At 41.2% G+C, this 17839-nt stretch overlaps 1 protein-coding gene across 7 annotated transcripts in view; it reads left to right on the top strand.

Moving 5' to 3' along the window:
- Nucleotides 1–17839, top strand: part of cv-c (RhoGTPase activating protein) — a 222625-nt gene that overhangs the window by 185697 nt on the left and 19089 nt on the right. For all 7 annotated transcript variants that reach the window (XM_087343957.1, XM_087343958.1, XM_022069653.2 and 4 more), the window contains one exon: nt 1624–1695. In XM_087343957.1, coding sequence (XP_087200083.1) covers nt 1624–1695 — 72 coding nt within the window. The remainder of the gene's footprint in view (nt 1–1623; nt 1696–17839) is intronic.

The following is a 17839-nucleotide window of genomic DNA, read 5'->3' as shown; positions in this document are numbered from 1 at the left end:
CGTCTTTCTTAGTGTCGCGCCACTGCAACCGCGTTGTTTGTGTAGCGGCGAGAGATAAAATGATAAACGACTGTTATGAATGGGGTTGAATATGACGTGTAAGGAATCGGCGGGGACGTATTTCAGGACACACACTGGACTCAGGGTTTGCAGGTTCGAACCCGGCCGAGGTCGATGGCTTTTTAAGGGTGATAAAAATCCTTATCCGGCTGTCCCATGTCGTAGATTTACGGCATGTAAAAGAACCTTACTGGCATGAACGAGATGTTTCGTAAGAAAAATTGAGCGGGCAGTTATCAACCGTGTCTTTGGTAGTGGCCTTGCGATGGGCTGATCACTCGTCCAAGAGGTCCCTACAGAATGTCTGAAAACTAAATGGATCAAGAAATGTATGATTTGAGGTTTTCACAGCGGTGAGTATGAAGATTTCTGTCTTCTGGGTTGTTGCGCTGTGTAGTCTGGTCGATGTTAACCAACGTTTCGGAGGTCATACTGCCTCCGTCATCAGGGCGATGAGTATGAAGATTTCTGTCTTCTGGGTTGTTGCGCTGTGTAGTCTGGTCGATGTTTACCGACTGCCTCCGTCATCAGGGCGACTAAAATATGAAGATTTCTGTCTTCTGGGTTGTTGCGCTGTGTAGTCTGGTCGATGTTAACCAACGTTTCAGAGGTCAAACTGCCTCCGTCATCAGGGCGACTAAAATATGAAGATTTCTGTCTTCTGGGTTGTTGCGCTGTGTAGTCTGGTCGATGTTAACCAACGTTTCAGAGGTCAAACTGCCTCCGTCATCAGGGCGACTAAAATATGAAGATTCCTGTCTTCTGGGTTGTTGCATTGTGTAGTCTGGTCGATGTTAACCGACGTTTCAGAGGTCATACTGCCTCCATCATCAGGGCGATGAATCGCAAACAACCCAGAGGACAGAAATCTTCATACTCATCGCCCTGATGATGGAGGCAGTATGACCTCTGAAACGTCGGTTAACATCGACCAGACTACACAATGCAACAACCCAGAAGACAGAAATCTTCATACTCTGATGACGGAGGCAGTATGACCTCCGAAACGTTGGTTAACATCGACCAGACTACACGGCGCAACAACCCAGAAGACAGAAATCTTCAGATCAAGAAATCTCTGAAAAGAAGCGGCGAAGACCGACACTGGGTTGTAGAGCCACAGGAAGAAGAAGAAGAAGAAGGTTGTTTATTGTACGTAGGGGTGATGAAGACCAGAAAACTATGAAAAATCTGCACATTGTTTTGTCCCAGGCTTAAAGTGATTCACGTACTCCTGAAATTTGGTTTCTGTCTGTGCACTCTGACGCCAAGTATTGTGGCAATATGAAGATGAAGCTTCGCCCGTCAAGTGTCTCTGTGCCTTCTGAACGCTTGAGGCAATCTGTAGGAGTGGAATTCAGGATGAAAAAGAGAAAGACATTGAGGTGTACGAAGGGGGAGAATTTACGATAGAAACCATTCTGTGTTGAATTTCAGCAGTTCCTTTCCAATAGTAGACTTTTTCTAATGAAATTTTCAGTACGTACGAAAAGCATTAAAGCCAAAATAGATGGAAATGAGCACTAAAAATTACCTTAGTAACTGATTTGTTTTTTGTTTCAGAAATCGAGGCTGCAGAGGCCTGCAAGTGGTTGCGTGCCGCGGGCTTCCCCCAATATGCGCAGATGTACGAAGGTGAGTGTGTAAAATGCAAGTAATGTACCTTCTTCAGGACGCGCTTGTAGACACCTAGTGAGGAACTACGAACACTGAGCAAACAGTAGCTTGTCAACATGGCGGCATTGCGTACTCCGAGATTGGAGAACGTCTAGGGCATTGGAATTTTTTTTTAGGTGATTGATATATTTATTTTATGTAAGATAGTGTAATTGCGTCATATTGTGAATATTATAACAATTATTTATTTTAATCCGTCTGATCACAATATAATTTTTATTTTAAAATTTCTTATAAATAAGATAATAAAATATCATTCATGTTCCATATCGATTGATCGATTTACATTTCGGAACATTTACACAACATGTTTCGGTTTTTATAAAACCATCATCAGGTGTAAAATATATCTAAGAACTTAAAACTCAATTATGATTTCTGTAGTTTTTTTGGTGATGTTTCATTACGTTTGTTTTTTCCATTTTTGGGCGAAGGTGTTGTTTTTCTTAAATGTTATTAGATGTACATATCGGCCTGTAAGTAAATGATTGAAAGAGACACTAAAGAATTTGAAAGAATTTATAAAATAATTTAGAGAATAAAATGCAAAATATATAAATTATAGTTAGAAAGTGTCAATAAAATAAAAAAATAAAAATAAAACATACCAAAGATGTAAGAAAATACAAAGTAGCCGTAAACACGTGGCAGATGGAAATATACAGGTTTTCGACTTGATGAAAAAGTTCGTATCTCGTCTCCAGGATATAGTTGAGAGAATTTTAAATATATGGGAGCGACGGGGTCAGATCAAAACTGTTCTCACGTAGTTAGATTTCACCTCCAGGAATGTTTCCTTACCAATTTCATATTTGCGTCTCCTGTCCAGAACCCCATAAAATGTTAATATAAAAATTATGATTTTACTATGTACTGTAGTAGGTATGTATAAGACCTCGTCGTTCTCCCCAACAGAACAACATATCAGGGCCCTCAAAACAAAATGCTAAGGAGAAGAATCTGTCATAAGAGTAATCTTTCCATTTGCGTACCGAATGGGACCATATCATTTTCGTAGAAACACGCAAGTAGTGGGGGTGGGGGGAGAAGTGACCTATGTAGTCCCTTCATGGCGCCGCTGATACTATCTCAGGGGGACCACAAAATGGTTGCTCGGCGCCACCATTTTGCAGAAAGTTTTGTTGTTAAAGATAATGAAGGAGACAGCCATAAATCTAGTTCAGGCGACAGAAATTCTGTATCTGGTAAAGTACTTCACACCAATCAGAAAACAGAAGTCGTAGCGTTCTAGACCAGGGATCGTCAAACCTGTGGCCGCGAGTACCTTTGTGTCTTTCGAGAGGTTTTTAGATGAAGATTTCTGTCTTCTGGGTTGTTGCGATGTGTAGTCTGGTCGATGTTTACCAACGTTTCAGAGGTCATACTGCCTCCGTCATCAGAGTATGAAGATTTCTGTCTTCTGGGTTGTTGCGCCGTGTAGTCTGGTCGATGTTAACCAACGTTTCAGAGGTCATACTGCCTCCATCATCAGGGCGATGAGTATGAAGATTTCTGTCTTCTGGGTTGTTGCGCTGTGTAGTCTGGTCGATGTTAACCAACGTTTCGGAGGTCATACTGCCTCCGTCATCAGGGCGATGAGTATGAAGATTTCTGTCTTCTGGGTTGTTGCGCTGTGTAGTCTGGTAGATGTTAACCAACGTTTCAGAGGTCATACTGCCTCCATCATCAGGGCGATGAGTATGAAGATTTCTGTCTTCTGGGTTGTTGCGCTGTGTGGTCTGGTCGATGTTTACCAACGTTTCAGAGGTCATACTGCCTCCATCATCAGGGCGATGAGTATGAAGATTTCTGTCTTCTGGGTTGTTGCGCTGTGTAGTCTGGTCGATGTTTACCAACGTTTCGGAGGTAATACTGCCTCCGTCATCAGGGCGATGAGTATGAAGATTTCTGTCTTCTGGGTTGTTGCGCTGTGTGGTCTGGTCGATGTTTACCAACGTTTCAGAGGTCATACTGCCTCCATCATCACTGCGATGAGTATGAAGATTTCTGTCTTCTGCGTTGTTGCGCTGTGTAGTCTGGTCGATGTTAACCAACGTTTCAGAGGTCATACTGCCTCCATCATCACTGCGATGAGTATGAAGATTTCTGTCTTCTGCGTTGTTGCGCTGTGTAGTCTGGTCGATGTTAACCAACGTTTCAGAGGTCATACTGCCTCCGTCATCAGGGCGATGAGTATGAAGATTTCTGTCTTCTGGGTTGTTGCGCTGTGTAGTCTGGTCGATGTTAACCAACGTTTCAGAGGTCATACTGCCTCCGTCATCAGGGCGATGAAGATTTCTGTCTTCTGGGTTGTTGCGCTGTGTAGTCTGGTCGATGTTTACCAACTTTTCAGAGGTCATACTGCCTCCGTCATCAGGGCGATGTATCGCAGTATGACCTCCGAAAAGTTAGTAAACATCTACCACACTACACAGCGCAACAACCCAGAAGACAAATCTTCATACTCACCGCTGTGATAATCTCAAATCTTACATAGGTTTTTAGATGCTCGTGAGAATTTTAAAATATTTGTAGTAATTGGTTTGTAGTTCCTGGTTGGTTATGTCCTGTGCTGATATTACGGAGATAAGCCAGTAATTATCTGGGTTATGAGTCGTAACGTTTTGTTAATTTAAATAACTACATTTCGGACACTTTTTGACTTTCCTCCTTGTCACCGCCTCGGACTAAAATTGAATCTATCGACTACTTTTACTATAGATCTGCCACACGATATCAGTTGTAAAACGCATTTTTACAATATTAGGCTAACCTTATTTTTGTTACGTAATTTAAGCTATGCTATAAAGCAGTAGTTTGTTATTTCTGTGCATTAGTTATTGGTTCACAAACATAGTTATCGTGTGGATAGGAATAACGTTATAGTCGTCCTGCAGTTAATTATAGTTCGTAAGTGTTTTCCAAAATTCTCAATTTGATCCTACTTTTGTTGTACCGTAATACGCTTTCTTTTTCATAAGACTCGTGAAATAGGCGTGGTCTATTTTTCTTATTTATATTGTTCCTTACTTTTCAGCTCGTATCTACTCTTATTGGCTTAACTGTACATGAAACATCTCTGTCAGTCTTTTTCTTATTTATTTTGCGAGAAATCATTATTTACTATTGTAGACCTGACGTGTATCGACACGGTAGAGCTCACATTTAACTTCAGAATGTCCAGTTTTCACCGTTCCAGGCTATTTCTTACTTCACGATAGCAGAAACATAAATCCTTTGCCTTAGGACACGAATGAAAAGGTTAAAGGTTTCAGTCAACTTTCCTTATTTCACGAAAGATAATGTTATGGTACTGTGTTGTTATTCTCGTGTTTGTGTTAATGTATATCTGTCTTGCTGTAGTAACGGTGATTTTGCATGAAACCTCGTACGAATATTAATACCAAGAAATTAGTGGCGTCAACTTCTTAGGTGTAAGCAACGCACATGCAGAGTTGGAGTCTATAATTTTTGTTCGGTTAACAAGAGACCACCCAAAAACTTGCAACATTTCTTTATGTATTCTGTGGTGTGAAATGTAGGTCTAAAACACCATGAAATCTGTGTTTATCTTTCGTTTTATTGGCAGGAATCTAAAAATTATGGTTTGGGATCTTGAAATTATATATTGATATAAATGTAATATATTTATAATTATAATTTAATATATATTTATATATAATTATATATATCATATATCATTATATGTTATAATTAATTTTATATTGACCTTAAACGTATTTTAGATATGTAACATTTTCATGTAATAATCCTGGGGTCTCGGGTTCGATTCCCGGCGGTGCCCGAATTTATAACTTGTGTTGGGCAAGGCCGTGGTCTAGGCAACACGGAGTTTTCCTCCGTGGCATCCCAACAATTACTCCATTCACACACAGAAGAAGGCAATGGCAAACCACTTCTGGATCATCTGCCAAGAACGTATATGAACAGGTCCCAGTCCGAGAAAAGGATGGAAGGATCCTGTTCATATGGACCTGTCGTCAGACAGAACACTAAATAATAATAAGATGAGGTGGTCTAGCGGTTAGAACGCTGGCCTTGTAATCCTGGGGTCTCGGGTTCGATTCCCGGCTGTGCCCGAATTTATAACTTGTGTTGGGCAAGGCCGTGGTCTAGGCAACACGGAGTTTTCCTCCGAGGGCTTCCCCGGTTTCTCTATTCACACACAGAAGAAGGCAATGGCAAACCACTTCTGGATCATCTGCCAAGAACGTATATGAACAGGTCCCAGTCCGAGAAAAGGATGGAAGGTCCTGTTCATATGGACCTGTCGTCAGACAGAACACTAAATAATAAATAATTCGGAATATGGCTACGATGCGCAAATGTAAAGTAATGGCAGTCAGTACTAGTACTTGGTTGAAATTTACAGATGCGGGATCAGTCAGTACAATTGTTAATTTATAATTTTCACCAGCCTCATCGTACATTTGAGAGAGAATAGGCTATGTATGTTCTTCGCTGAACTTTGCGAGGCGTGTTCGCAGCATCCCTCCGGAGCTGCTGTTCGATTTACTTTGTCCGTTGGTCTGCATGAACATCGTATCATCAAAGACATCTTCAAAGGAGTTCATTTTAATTTCCAACAATCATTGATACCAAGGTGACTGACGCTCAGATTTGCGAGGTGGGAGGATGATGATGCTAAGCTGTGACGTCATTACCCACAATCACCCGTGATGACGTCATAACACTAGCATCAATTAGGAAATAGAAGGCTGATACTCTTTTCTTTGGTTACCAAGCCTTGAGCAGTGTTCTTGCAGTAATTCATCTGAAAAAATAGGATCTTGTTGAACTCTTTACAAATTTCACGGTGTGCAAACATTTCGAAACTTGTTTCTTACAAAATACAATTGTCGCTTATTAAAGCATTAGGTTTCATGCGCTCAGTAACCAGTTACTTATTTCAGAAATGACCTAAGTTATACACTCATAACGATACTGGGTCATTTAAATGAATTTGAATATTAATATACAATTGTGTCCCCCCCTAATGTATATACTTTTTTCTGTACTACATAAATACATATTTTATTACATTCCATGGATCAATAAGATAGTCAGATGACAATAGGATGTGGGAAAAATTTATAATAATAATAATACAATACATATTATAAGAGTACAATTCATACTATTATTTAAATTTCACATAATACATAACAAAGTATTCACCTAAAGAAATGATAAGCTACAAATAGATCTACCCATTACACACAGAAGATAATTTATCATTTATTTGTAAACAACATAAATTAATTGACAGAGTAAAAGGGAGTGTGTAATTAAATATCTTTTTAATGCTATATTAAATAGCTCCTTCTCATGCAAATTTATCTTCAATTTATCAGTACGCGTAGCGAGTTTCGTAAATAAAGTTAAATTCACCTCTTTATCGTCTTTGTGGTCGAAGTTCTCAAGTGTTTCTTGTTACGCACGAGCTCCGTATTGATGCGTCGCTTATTGTTAGCTGCGTCTTTGTTCCCTGAAGCCCGACCACGTCATTTCACATGCTGTTCACAGATACAGAATGATCAAAAAGTCACGCAACAGTTTTGTCGGTTGAAATTCAATTCAATTCGATCGGATTAATAAACACGATATCGCTGCGACCATAATAAGAGCCCGCGCAGGTCACGTGATGTTACCTGCTCGGGCCAGTCCGTCAGTTGTCTCTCAACCGTCGAAGTGCAAGGATGTCTTTTTCACAATAGCTACGAGTGTTCGTTGTCGAAAGCTGACATCTCGTTCTTACCTAACTTATAAAAATGAATTCTACATTTCTGTCATCTGGGTTGTTGCGCTGTGTAGTCTGGTCGATGTTAACCAACGTTTCAGAGGTCATACTGCCTCCATCATCAGGGCGATGAGTATGAAGATTTCTGTCTTCTGGGTTGTTGCGCTGTGTAGTCTGGTCGATGTTTACCAACGTTTCAGAGGTCATACTGCCTCCATCATCAGGGCGATGAGTATGAAGATTTATGTCTTCTGGGTTGTTGCGCTGTGTAGTCTGGTCGATGTTTACCAACGTTTCAGAGGTCATACTGCCTCCATCATCAGGGCGATGAGTATGAAGATTTATGTCATCTGGGTTGTTGCGCTGTGTAGTCTGGTCGATGTTTACCAACGTTTCAGAGGTCATACTGCCTCCATCATCAGGACGATGAGTATGAAGATTTCTGTCTTCCGGGTTGTTGCGCTGTGTAGTCTGGTCGATGTTAACCAACGTTTCAGAGGTCATACTGCCTCCATCATCAGGGCGATGAGTATGAAGATTTCTGTCTTCCGGGTTGTTGCGCTGTGTAGTCTGGTCGATGTTAACCAACGTTTCAGAGGTCATACTGCCTCCGTCATCAGGGCGATGAGTATGAAGATTTCTGTCTTCTGGGTTGTTGCGCTGTGTAGTCTGGTCGATGTTAACCAACGTTTCAGAGGTCATACTGCCTCCGTCATCAGGGCGATGAGTATGAAGATTTCTGTCTTCTGGGTTGTTGCGCTGTTTAGTCTGGTCGATGTTTACCAACGTTTCAGAGGTCATACTGCCTCCGTCATCAGGGCGATGAGTATGAAGATTTCGGTCTTCTGAGTTGTTGCGCTGTGTAGTCTGGTCGATGTTAACCAACGTTTCAGAGGTCATACTGCCTCCGTCATCAGGGCGATGAGTATGAAGATTTCTGTCTTCTGGGTTGTTGCGCTGTTTAGTCTGGTCGATGTTAACCAACGTTTCAGAGGTCATACTGCCTCCGTCATCAGGGCGATGAGTATGAAGATTTCTGTCTTCTGGGTTGTTGCGCTGTTTAGTCTGGTCGATGTTAACCAACGTTTCAGAGGTCATACTGCCTCCGTCATCAGGGCGATGAGTATGAAGATTTCTGTCTTCCGGGTTGTTGCGCTGTGTAGTCTGGTCGATGTTAACCAACGTTTCAGAGGTCATACTGCCTCCGTCATCAGGGCGATGAGTATGAAGATTTCTGTCTTCTGGGTTGTTGCGCTGTGTAGTCTGGTCGATGTTAACCAACGTTTCAGAGATCATACTGCATCCGTCATCAGGGCGATGAATGTGCCAATTTGGCACATTCATTGTCGCTGTGAAAACCTCAAGTTCTACGAGATTTCTCGGGTTTTCGGCCCGTCACTTGTTCCCACACGTCATTCGTTCTTTTTACTTGGACAACATGTTTCGAACCAATCGCCATCAGGATGATCTATACATTGGAGAGCAGTGAAGAGTTGACGGGCATAAAAACCAAGAGTTAAACAAACACACCAGGATGCTGAACTACAGACTTGTACCAGACTTCAGGAAGCAACAACGCATGGGCACGTGCGACAGGTACAACATTTTGGTTGCAAACCCTTCGCTGATAGTGAAATTCGCTGTATAAATTACAGGCATATTTTAAAGAGAAAGAAACAGTGGTCTCAGACGTCGTCAAACGTGAGAGAGATGCCTTGTTTGCTTGAAATGTTCACACATTGTTTCACATGGCGTGCAAACAAAATGGAGGTTGCATTGAAACGTTTGTTTTTAAAAAGAAATTCCATGGCCTACTTCTAATTTTTCTCATTTGTTGTATACAGATTGTAGAACAATGCGTTTTGTTATTTTGTATGTTGGCACTATTGTATTTTGAAACTGTACGTTTTATCTTCGTGTTATATCGCATTCCACTTTCTATCAATGTGTTGTAAATCGCGGACGGCCAGATGTGAAAGTTCGTTGATAGTTTCCGGCAAACTGTAAAAAAAGGAGAACGTTTTGGTTGAGTTTCGGTTAGTCAGCGGTTTCTTTTTTTCCGCTGATACCCGGGTTTGGTCCAGTTCAGTCTTTGTTGGATTTGCTTCGGGAAAACTAGCATTACGAGTGGTTTTTCTCAGTCATTCGGTTTCCCCATGTCAATGTTATTCCAACATATATAATGTGGAGGCGGACAAAGGCTCGTTAGAGGTCCATTTCCTCAGAGACTTGATCGCAGCACATCTTAAGAATATAACAGTAGTAAGATATGCTGAGTGTTTCGTGCGTCTCCTAATGAGGAGTTTGCGCATGCGTATTCACCAATCTACAAGTTTTATCTCCGAATCACTGAAGGGATTGAAAATTCACTTGGTGTGGGTAGAACGAGGCGTGGTTTAAAAATTGTTCAGCGATTTTCGATGTGGTCTCTGCCGGTCGATTGTTTGTGGTTTATATACGAAGTAGGAGTGCTAACCACTCGGCCTCCACGTTCGGTGTTCCTGTCGATTATAACTCGATCGTTGTATCAGAGTCCTGAAAAATTGCTTAGGACACAAGACAGGAACGTCTCGTTAACATCTGTCTCCTTTATTAATATTATATAGGCACGATTTGGATCTATGGCTAGGAATATCTGTAAGGTGGATCTTAGCTATGTCTTGTTGCAGTCTTTATGAGCAGTGTAATTCATGAAGATGACTGTATTTTAGGATTTTGCGCTATGTAAACCATTTCCTGTGCACGAGACACGTAACTGGAAATGGTTAACGGCGTCTTATAAACCGTAACTTCGGATATGATTACGCTAACGAGAGTGTTGTCTAGGCTGAAGACCGTGACATGTCGCTGCTGGTGGGAGGTTATCCCATCAGGCAACTTGTCCTTTACGAAAATAACTTTAGTTTGCTTGGATGTTTGTGAGTTGAAACCAGATGGGATGTGATCGCTTTAGCTAATAGCCTCTGCAACTTGGGGGAAGAGAGATAATTTTGGCTGAAGGCCTCCATGATTTTGAACTGTCGACGTGGCTGATAGTGGATAGTTCATTTGCGGTCAAAAAGACAAGAATGAGAAGATTGTGTGGGTCAGTAGGGAAGATGGAGGCAGTATGTTTCTCGAAAACGGGTGATACCCACGGCGTAACAGCCCACAAGACGGGCATCGACATCTTCACCGCTGTGATAAGCTTAACCCTTTGAAGCCGAAGCTCGTCTGAATATTATTTACGAATCCAGACCGTACCGCGAAGAAAACACTACACCTCACCATTACGAAAATCAGCTGGTTAACCCTTTGAAGCCGAAGCTCGTCTGAATATTATTTACGAATCCAGACCGTACCGCGAAGAAAACACTACACCTCACCATTACGAAAATCAGCTGGTTAACCCTTTGAAGCCGAAGCTCGTCTTCATAATATTTACGAATTCAGACCGTACCGCGAAGAAAACACTTCACTTAACCATTAGAAGTCGAATCAGGCGGTACCACATAAGATTTAACAAAAGAACATCCCGGTCAAAGCCTTAAATCTCTTCTAGTTCTAAAATTACTACGTGCAATCAACAGTGAACATCTTAGATCTATAATATAACTTGTCTATGCAGTGTAGAGTCTGTGCTGCTGATTAGCTCTGAGAACGTGTTTGTGGCTATAAAAAGCCGGATATCAAACAAATGAGAGCCACTGTGACGCTACTGAGGCGGTTTAAGGCAGTTGGCGTGTTTAGCAGTTTTATGTTGTAACGCCATGTGAAGAATGCTGACGTAATCGTCATTTGAAAAGAATTCATTGTGTAGAATGAATTTTTGCGTACAAAACCAACCTATACCTACCTGGCACAATATGAATTACGACTGTTTGTTCTGTTATAAAGTGGACAATTATAGACGTACTTTGAACGCCATTGCCGAGCGGTTAAGTTAGTACGTCTGTCTCCTTTACAGGAGGTACCGGGTTTGAATCTTTGTCCGGAGACAGGCTGTCCTGATTAAAGATTTTATGTTTTCTTTATTTATTCCAGGTAATTGAAAGGGCGTTAACGTACATTAAAACCACAACCGCCTCCTTCCATATCCTCTCAAATTCATTGTTCATTAATCATATCATTTAACCTTATTTACGTTGACGTTAAATAAATCACATGCATATGTAGTCATTTCTCCTATAACGGCGTGTTTTCATGAAGCGAATTGACTTGTCAGAGAAAGCTGTTTCCATAACGAGGGCACATGATGGATATAACGCGTTCGAAATAAAGAAATTCAGAGACGTAAACCACAAAAGTAGGTATGGAAAGGGCTCCAATTGCTATGACCTGGTCTCACCCCCACCCCCACCCCCACCCCCGTCACTGAATTTTTCTAATCACTTTAGCGATGTAAATACTGATGATGCATATTGTACAATATTTTATTAGTTTTTAATTGTTTTCTTTTTAAAATTATTATAAAAAAAGTTATTAATTAAAATTAATAATATGAATAAGAACAAAAGAAAAATTACATTTGAAATCTCTGTCTGTATCCCCATGATTTTAATTTAACCAACGGTTTCTATAACGCGTTGTTTAGAGCAGTGGTATTCAACCTGGGGTACGCGAAGATATCTTAGGGGTTACGTGAAATTTAAAAAAATATATATTATTTTATGATAAACACTGAATAATCAGTAATGTAATTTATTTAATTTATTTTAGATGTAGATTATATACGATGTATAACTTGAATTATACACCAACGACTTTGGGGGTACAAAGTTGAAGAGAAATTATATCTGGGGTACGCGAAAATATCTTAGGGGTTACGAGAAATTTAAAAAAAATATATATTATTTTATGATAAACACTGAATAATCAGTAATGTAATTTATTTAATTTATTTTAGATGTAGATTATATACTATGTATAACTTGAATTATACACCAACAACTTTGGGGGGTACAAAGTTGAAGAGAAATTATATCTGGGGGTACGCGAACAAAAAAGGTTGAATACCAATGGTTTAGAGGAACACAAATGTTGCGTTATCGGAGAGACGGCTGTACGGGATATGACACAGTAATGCCCTGGAAGTAGCCGGACGATCGCGTCTATGTCAGTTTTAATGAGAAGTCGAGAGATTTTGTTTGCGTGTTACAGGTTCGGAATAGCTTGTGTGCTGGTGGTAACTGTGCGGTTATTTCATGGCTATTTGGTTTCGATACAGTAATAATATCTCGGAGGCTCTCAACAGTTCATAAGTTGTGATACGTGCAGTCTGAATATCGTGTATTCAAAGCACGAATGTTGAATTATACAAGACGAATAAATCTATAATACGAAATGTACACGAGACATAACATATTGAATAAAACATAAAACGGATTGATAGAGAGAGAGATTATCTCGTTCTAAGGATTCCGACGGATTAGGGACAGATACTGTTTCCAAAATGTCGTCTTTGAAAAGTCCTAAGACGCTGAACATTGTGTGGAATAATAACTTAAGTTTTTCAAAAAAAATATTTTTAATATTAATTTAAAATAAATTAATGAAATACGTGTCACTTTTAACTACCTCTTTGGAGAATTATACGTATTGAGAAGCTAATGGTCACTCATTTGGTGAATAAATATTCTTGTCATATCAGTATTATATAGTTACAGTTCAATTAAGGGAATGTTTGCTGTAATCAGTTCAGAATCTTTTCCTTGCCGCCTAATGTCATCAAATGTTAGAAAACGCGAAATACACAAACAAGCAATTGTCTTATAGGATGTCGCAACGTTTAATGTGGTAGAAGTTTACCGACGTTTCAGACGTACTTGGTGTCTTCATCATCAAGGTGTTGGCCGTTGGATGTTTGATTAAAGTATTGAAGGGAATATTTGCACTTAGGAAGAGTCAGGAACAGTAAGGCCATGAAAGTTGTGTGTTAGAGCTTTATAAAATGTACTTTTCACTAATTATTTTTAGGATGGTCAAATCGATGACATTTCTATAGAAAGTTTTAATTTTAAAATCTGAAGAGACTGTTTGATGGTATGACAATAGAATGAAGACCGATGTTTAACAAATCGGGGTTTGGATTGGATTAAGTTGGCGTAGGAAACGGTGAAGTCCATCGTCGGACTCTCGGGAACACGGCAATGATCCTTTGGGTTCCAACAAGACGAGAATTGATTTCTTTGTTGGGTTATGGATTAATGATTTTGCTGAAGAGGACGACGACGATGACACTGAAAGTGTGAAAAACTCGTGGGCACTGGAGCAGCGCACTGGAGAAGGGAAAGTCCTGAGAAACTTTTGTGAATTTGACGGCCTGTGAATCGTGTTTCCATTGAAGTCACTTCCTTTACTTGTATTGTTTTGTGTTGTCTCTAAAGAGCTGCTCGCACGGGAGTCAAATTCAGTATTCCGAACGAAAATGTTATTTGTGGTTTAAAGAAATGAAGAGCGACTGATTGGTCTGCCTTCTTATGACGGGTTGTTGGTTGGCTCTGAATATTTCCATTGTTTTCTAGCTGGGGCGGTTGGCTTCTTGCATTTATGCAGTACAGGTCCGCCATTAATATAAGGCGTATCTCAAACACAGATCTAAGTAGTGGATCTCCAAGATTGTTTAAAGTGATCCGACATAGAAGTAGATGATATTTTAGAAACTCGCTGCCTGAAATGGTTTATTATAAGCACATTTTTAATACATTGCTGTAAAACTGGATGCTCTGAATCCTTTATAAATGAGATGAAATGTAAATTTATAATTGTTTAGAGAATATGACAGGAAGATTAGCTCGGAATTTTAAGTAAAAGTAAAGTTTGTCCCACTATACGCCATGTAGGCGCTTGGGGGGGAGTGGAGGTATAGCTCCTCTCTTCCTTGACCTCGGCACTAGATGGGGGTGAGTGGTCATCATCATGCCCCGGCCGGCTTTACCCCCGGGAAAGGACCCCGGTACCCATTGTAGAGGAGGCTGGGTGTAAACTTTGTTGGGACAAATAGAGAACGAATGTAGGAACAGTTTTTAAGTCCATAATTTACCAATTCTTCAGTCACCAACGTTGATTTATTCTGGTATACGTTTCAGAGTTACTTACTGCCTGCATCATCGGGGTAACAAGTACCTCTGAAACGGTGGTAAAGCTCTAGCATACTACACTACGACCCAGAAGACAGCCAACTTCAACTGACGTTGCGTCTCGATTACAAAAATCGATTGGTCGACACTTGTTAGGAAAAATTTCGACAGCCATGCGAAACACATAACAATGTTGGAGGAGGCAATGCTTTTGGTCCTCAAAGTGCTTTAAAGCGTTAAAAATCTAGAAAAAATCGTGATGAGATCTCGCCTGCTTTCTGTGTTGCTGGAGATGCTGTAAGGATGGGCACCATTGCTACCGGTTATTTTGGGTTATGACTTGAGAAGTTGCGTATATATTCGTGATTAGTGCCCAAGGCCTTCGTGCATGTGTGTCTACTGTTCTGTCTGTGTCTGCCGATTGCAGTCTTAAGACACACTCTCTCTCTCTTTTCTCATGATACCCGAGATGTTCGACGCGTCATTGCTGAAGCACACAAGTTGTCAGTGAAATATTTGTACTATTCAGTCAAGTTCTTGCAGGACTGTCAGTAACACTCTTGAGACAAGACGAACAGTGGATGACGATGTCAAAATCGAAGGCCTTGGTGATGAAAGGGCGTTTCATTAGGTAAGATTTCAGGTTCTCAGGGTGTCGCCCTTAAGCCATCTTTGTTTTCTGAGCTGTAATACCATGGACTTGTAGGTAGATACCAATGTTTCAGAGGACCATGCTGCTATTAAAGTCCGTTTTAATAGTATAATCCCATCTATTATTAGGTCTCTTTGTTTTCCGACTACAATATTGCGTACTTCTGTCTCCCATACACACGTTAAATTCCTCACCTGTATTGTTATTGTTAAATTGATTATTCTTATTGTATCTGGGGAAAAGTACGAATGAAGCCCTCGATTATACACGCTTTTGCATCATTTCCTGTCTCCTGTAACAACTTAATGGTACTAATACTTTGTGTGCAGGCATTCTTAGTCGTGGTCGGGGATTCAAGGTATTTATTTTTATTTAGTGTTCTGTCTGACGACAGGTCCATAAGAACAGGATCCTTCCATCCTTTTCTCGGACTGGGACCTGTTCATATACGTTCTTGGCAGATGATCCAGAAGTGGTTTGCCATTGCCTTCTTCTGTGTGTGAATGGAGTAATTGTTGGGATGCCACGGAGGAAAACTCCGTGTTGCCTAGACCACGGCCTTGCCCAACACAAGTTATAAATTCGGGCACCGCCGGGAATCGAACCCGAGACCCCAGGATTACAAGGCCAGCGTTCTAACCGCTAGACCACCTCATCTTATTATTATTTAGTGTTGTGTCTGACGACAGGTCCATATGAACAGGATCCTTCCATCCTTTTCTCGGACTGGGACCTGTTCATATACGTTCTTGGCAGATGATCCAGAAGTGGTTTGCCATTGCCTTCTTCTGTGTGTGAATGGAGTAATTGAAACCGGGGAAGCCCCCGGAGGAAAACTCACTACAAAATAAATTACGGCGTTATATAAAGTGGCAATGTAATTGTCATTATCAATTTACCTGAATTTAGTCATTCATGAGCTGTGCTGTGTTTGTTCGGTTGAACCAATTGCCACTCGTTGGCCAGCATAAATGCTTGTATTTGAGGTTTACTGATTCAGATAAGTTAATTTCCAGTGAAGCCTGCCCCTGCTAATCCGATTAAAGGTTGATTCGTGGGATATTAACGATCGTACGACGTCTCGTCCGGCGCTGGGGCCCACCCAGCGCCTAACAGAGGAGTGTCGTCGAGCCTAAGATTTGGCTTTCACGTCCCCACGTACCTTTACCTTTAAACGTAGAGGTATCAGACACGTTCCAGTTTGGGTTAAAATTTGACTGCAGTAACGAGCAATCTCTGCGTGTGGAAGTGACTGTGGTGGAATTTCCAAGTGACCTTCGATACCTGGGGATTCCCCAGCCAGCAGCGAACTCGATGGTGAATCCTTCGTTATGATATTAGCCAAGACAAGCACCAGACGCCTCGCCCACGGAAAGGTCATTGCCATCAGACATTCCGCCGCTGATTTAACGCGCATAGGTCAAATTCTGGCGAACTCCCAGAATCATTACGCTGTGCATACATTTCTTAACTTTTTACTTCACAGAGTGTGTGCGACAGAGATTAAGGCCTACAGTAGAACATCTAATGACGTGAGATTTCAGGTTCTCACGGCGACGAGTTTGAAGATGGCGGTCTTTTGGATTGTTGCGTCGTGTAGTCTGGTAGATGTTTACCGACGTTTCAGAGGTCATACTGCCTCCATAATCAGGGCGATGAGTATGAAGATTTATGTCTTCTGGGTTGTTGCGCTGTGTAGTCTGGTAGATGTTTACCGACGTTTCAGAGGTCATACTGCCTCCATAATCAGGGCGATGAGTATGAAGATTTATGTCTTCTGGGTTGTTGCGCTGTGTAGTCTGGTAGATGTTTACCGACGTTTCAGAGGTCATACTGCCTCCATAATCAGGGCGATGAGTATGAAGATTTATGTCTTCTGGGTTGTTGCGCTGTGTAGTCTGGTAGATGTTTACCGACGTTTCAGAGGTCATACTGCCTCCATAATCAGGGCGATGAGTATGAAGATTTCTGTCTTCTGGGTTGTTGCGCTGTGTAGTCTGGTCGATGTTTACCAACGTTTCAGAGGTCATACTGCCTCCATAATCAGGGCGATGAGTATGAAGATTTCTGTCTTCTGGGTTGTTGCGCTGTGTAGTCTGGTCGATGTTTACCAACGTTTCAGAGGTCATACTGCCTCCATAATCAGGGCGATGAGTATGAAGATTTCTGTCTTCTGGGTTGTTGCGCTGTGTAGTCTGGTCGATGTTTACCAACGTTTCGGAGGTCACACTGCCTCCGCCATCAGGGCGATGAGTATGAAGATTTCTGTCTTCTGGGTTGTTGCGCTATGTAGTCTGGTCGATGTTTACCAACGTTTCAGAGGTCATACTGCCTCCATCATCAGGGCGATGAGTATGAAGATTTCTGTCTTCTGGGTTGTTGCGCTGTGTAGTCTGGTAGATGTTTACCGACGTTTCAGAGGTCATACTGCCTCCATAATCAGGGCGATGAGTATGAAGATTTATGTCTTCTGGGTTGTTGCGCTGTGTAGTCTGGTAGATGTTTACCGACGTTTCAGAGGTCATACTGCCTCCATAATCAGGGCGATGAGTATGAAGATTTATGTCTTCTGGGTTGTTGCGCTGTGTAGTCTGGTAGATGTTTACCGACGTTTCAGAGGTCATACTGCCT

The sequence above is a fragment of the Zootermopsis nevadensis genome, unplaced genomic scaffold (assembly GCF_977971745.1).
Source record: "Zootermopsis nevadensis isolate Lab colony 2312 unplaced genomic scaffold, Znev_1.0 Znev_ptg000007l, whole genome shotgun sequence".
NCBI classification, from domain to species: domain Eukaryota; kingdom Metazoa; phylum Arthropoda; class Insecta; order Blattodea; family Termopsidae; genus Zootermopsis; species Zootermopsis nevadensis.
Note: the sequence above shows the minus strand (reverse complement) of the source record. Positions and strands in the feature narration are given on the sequence as shown.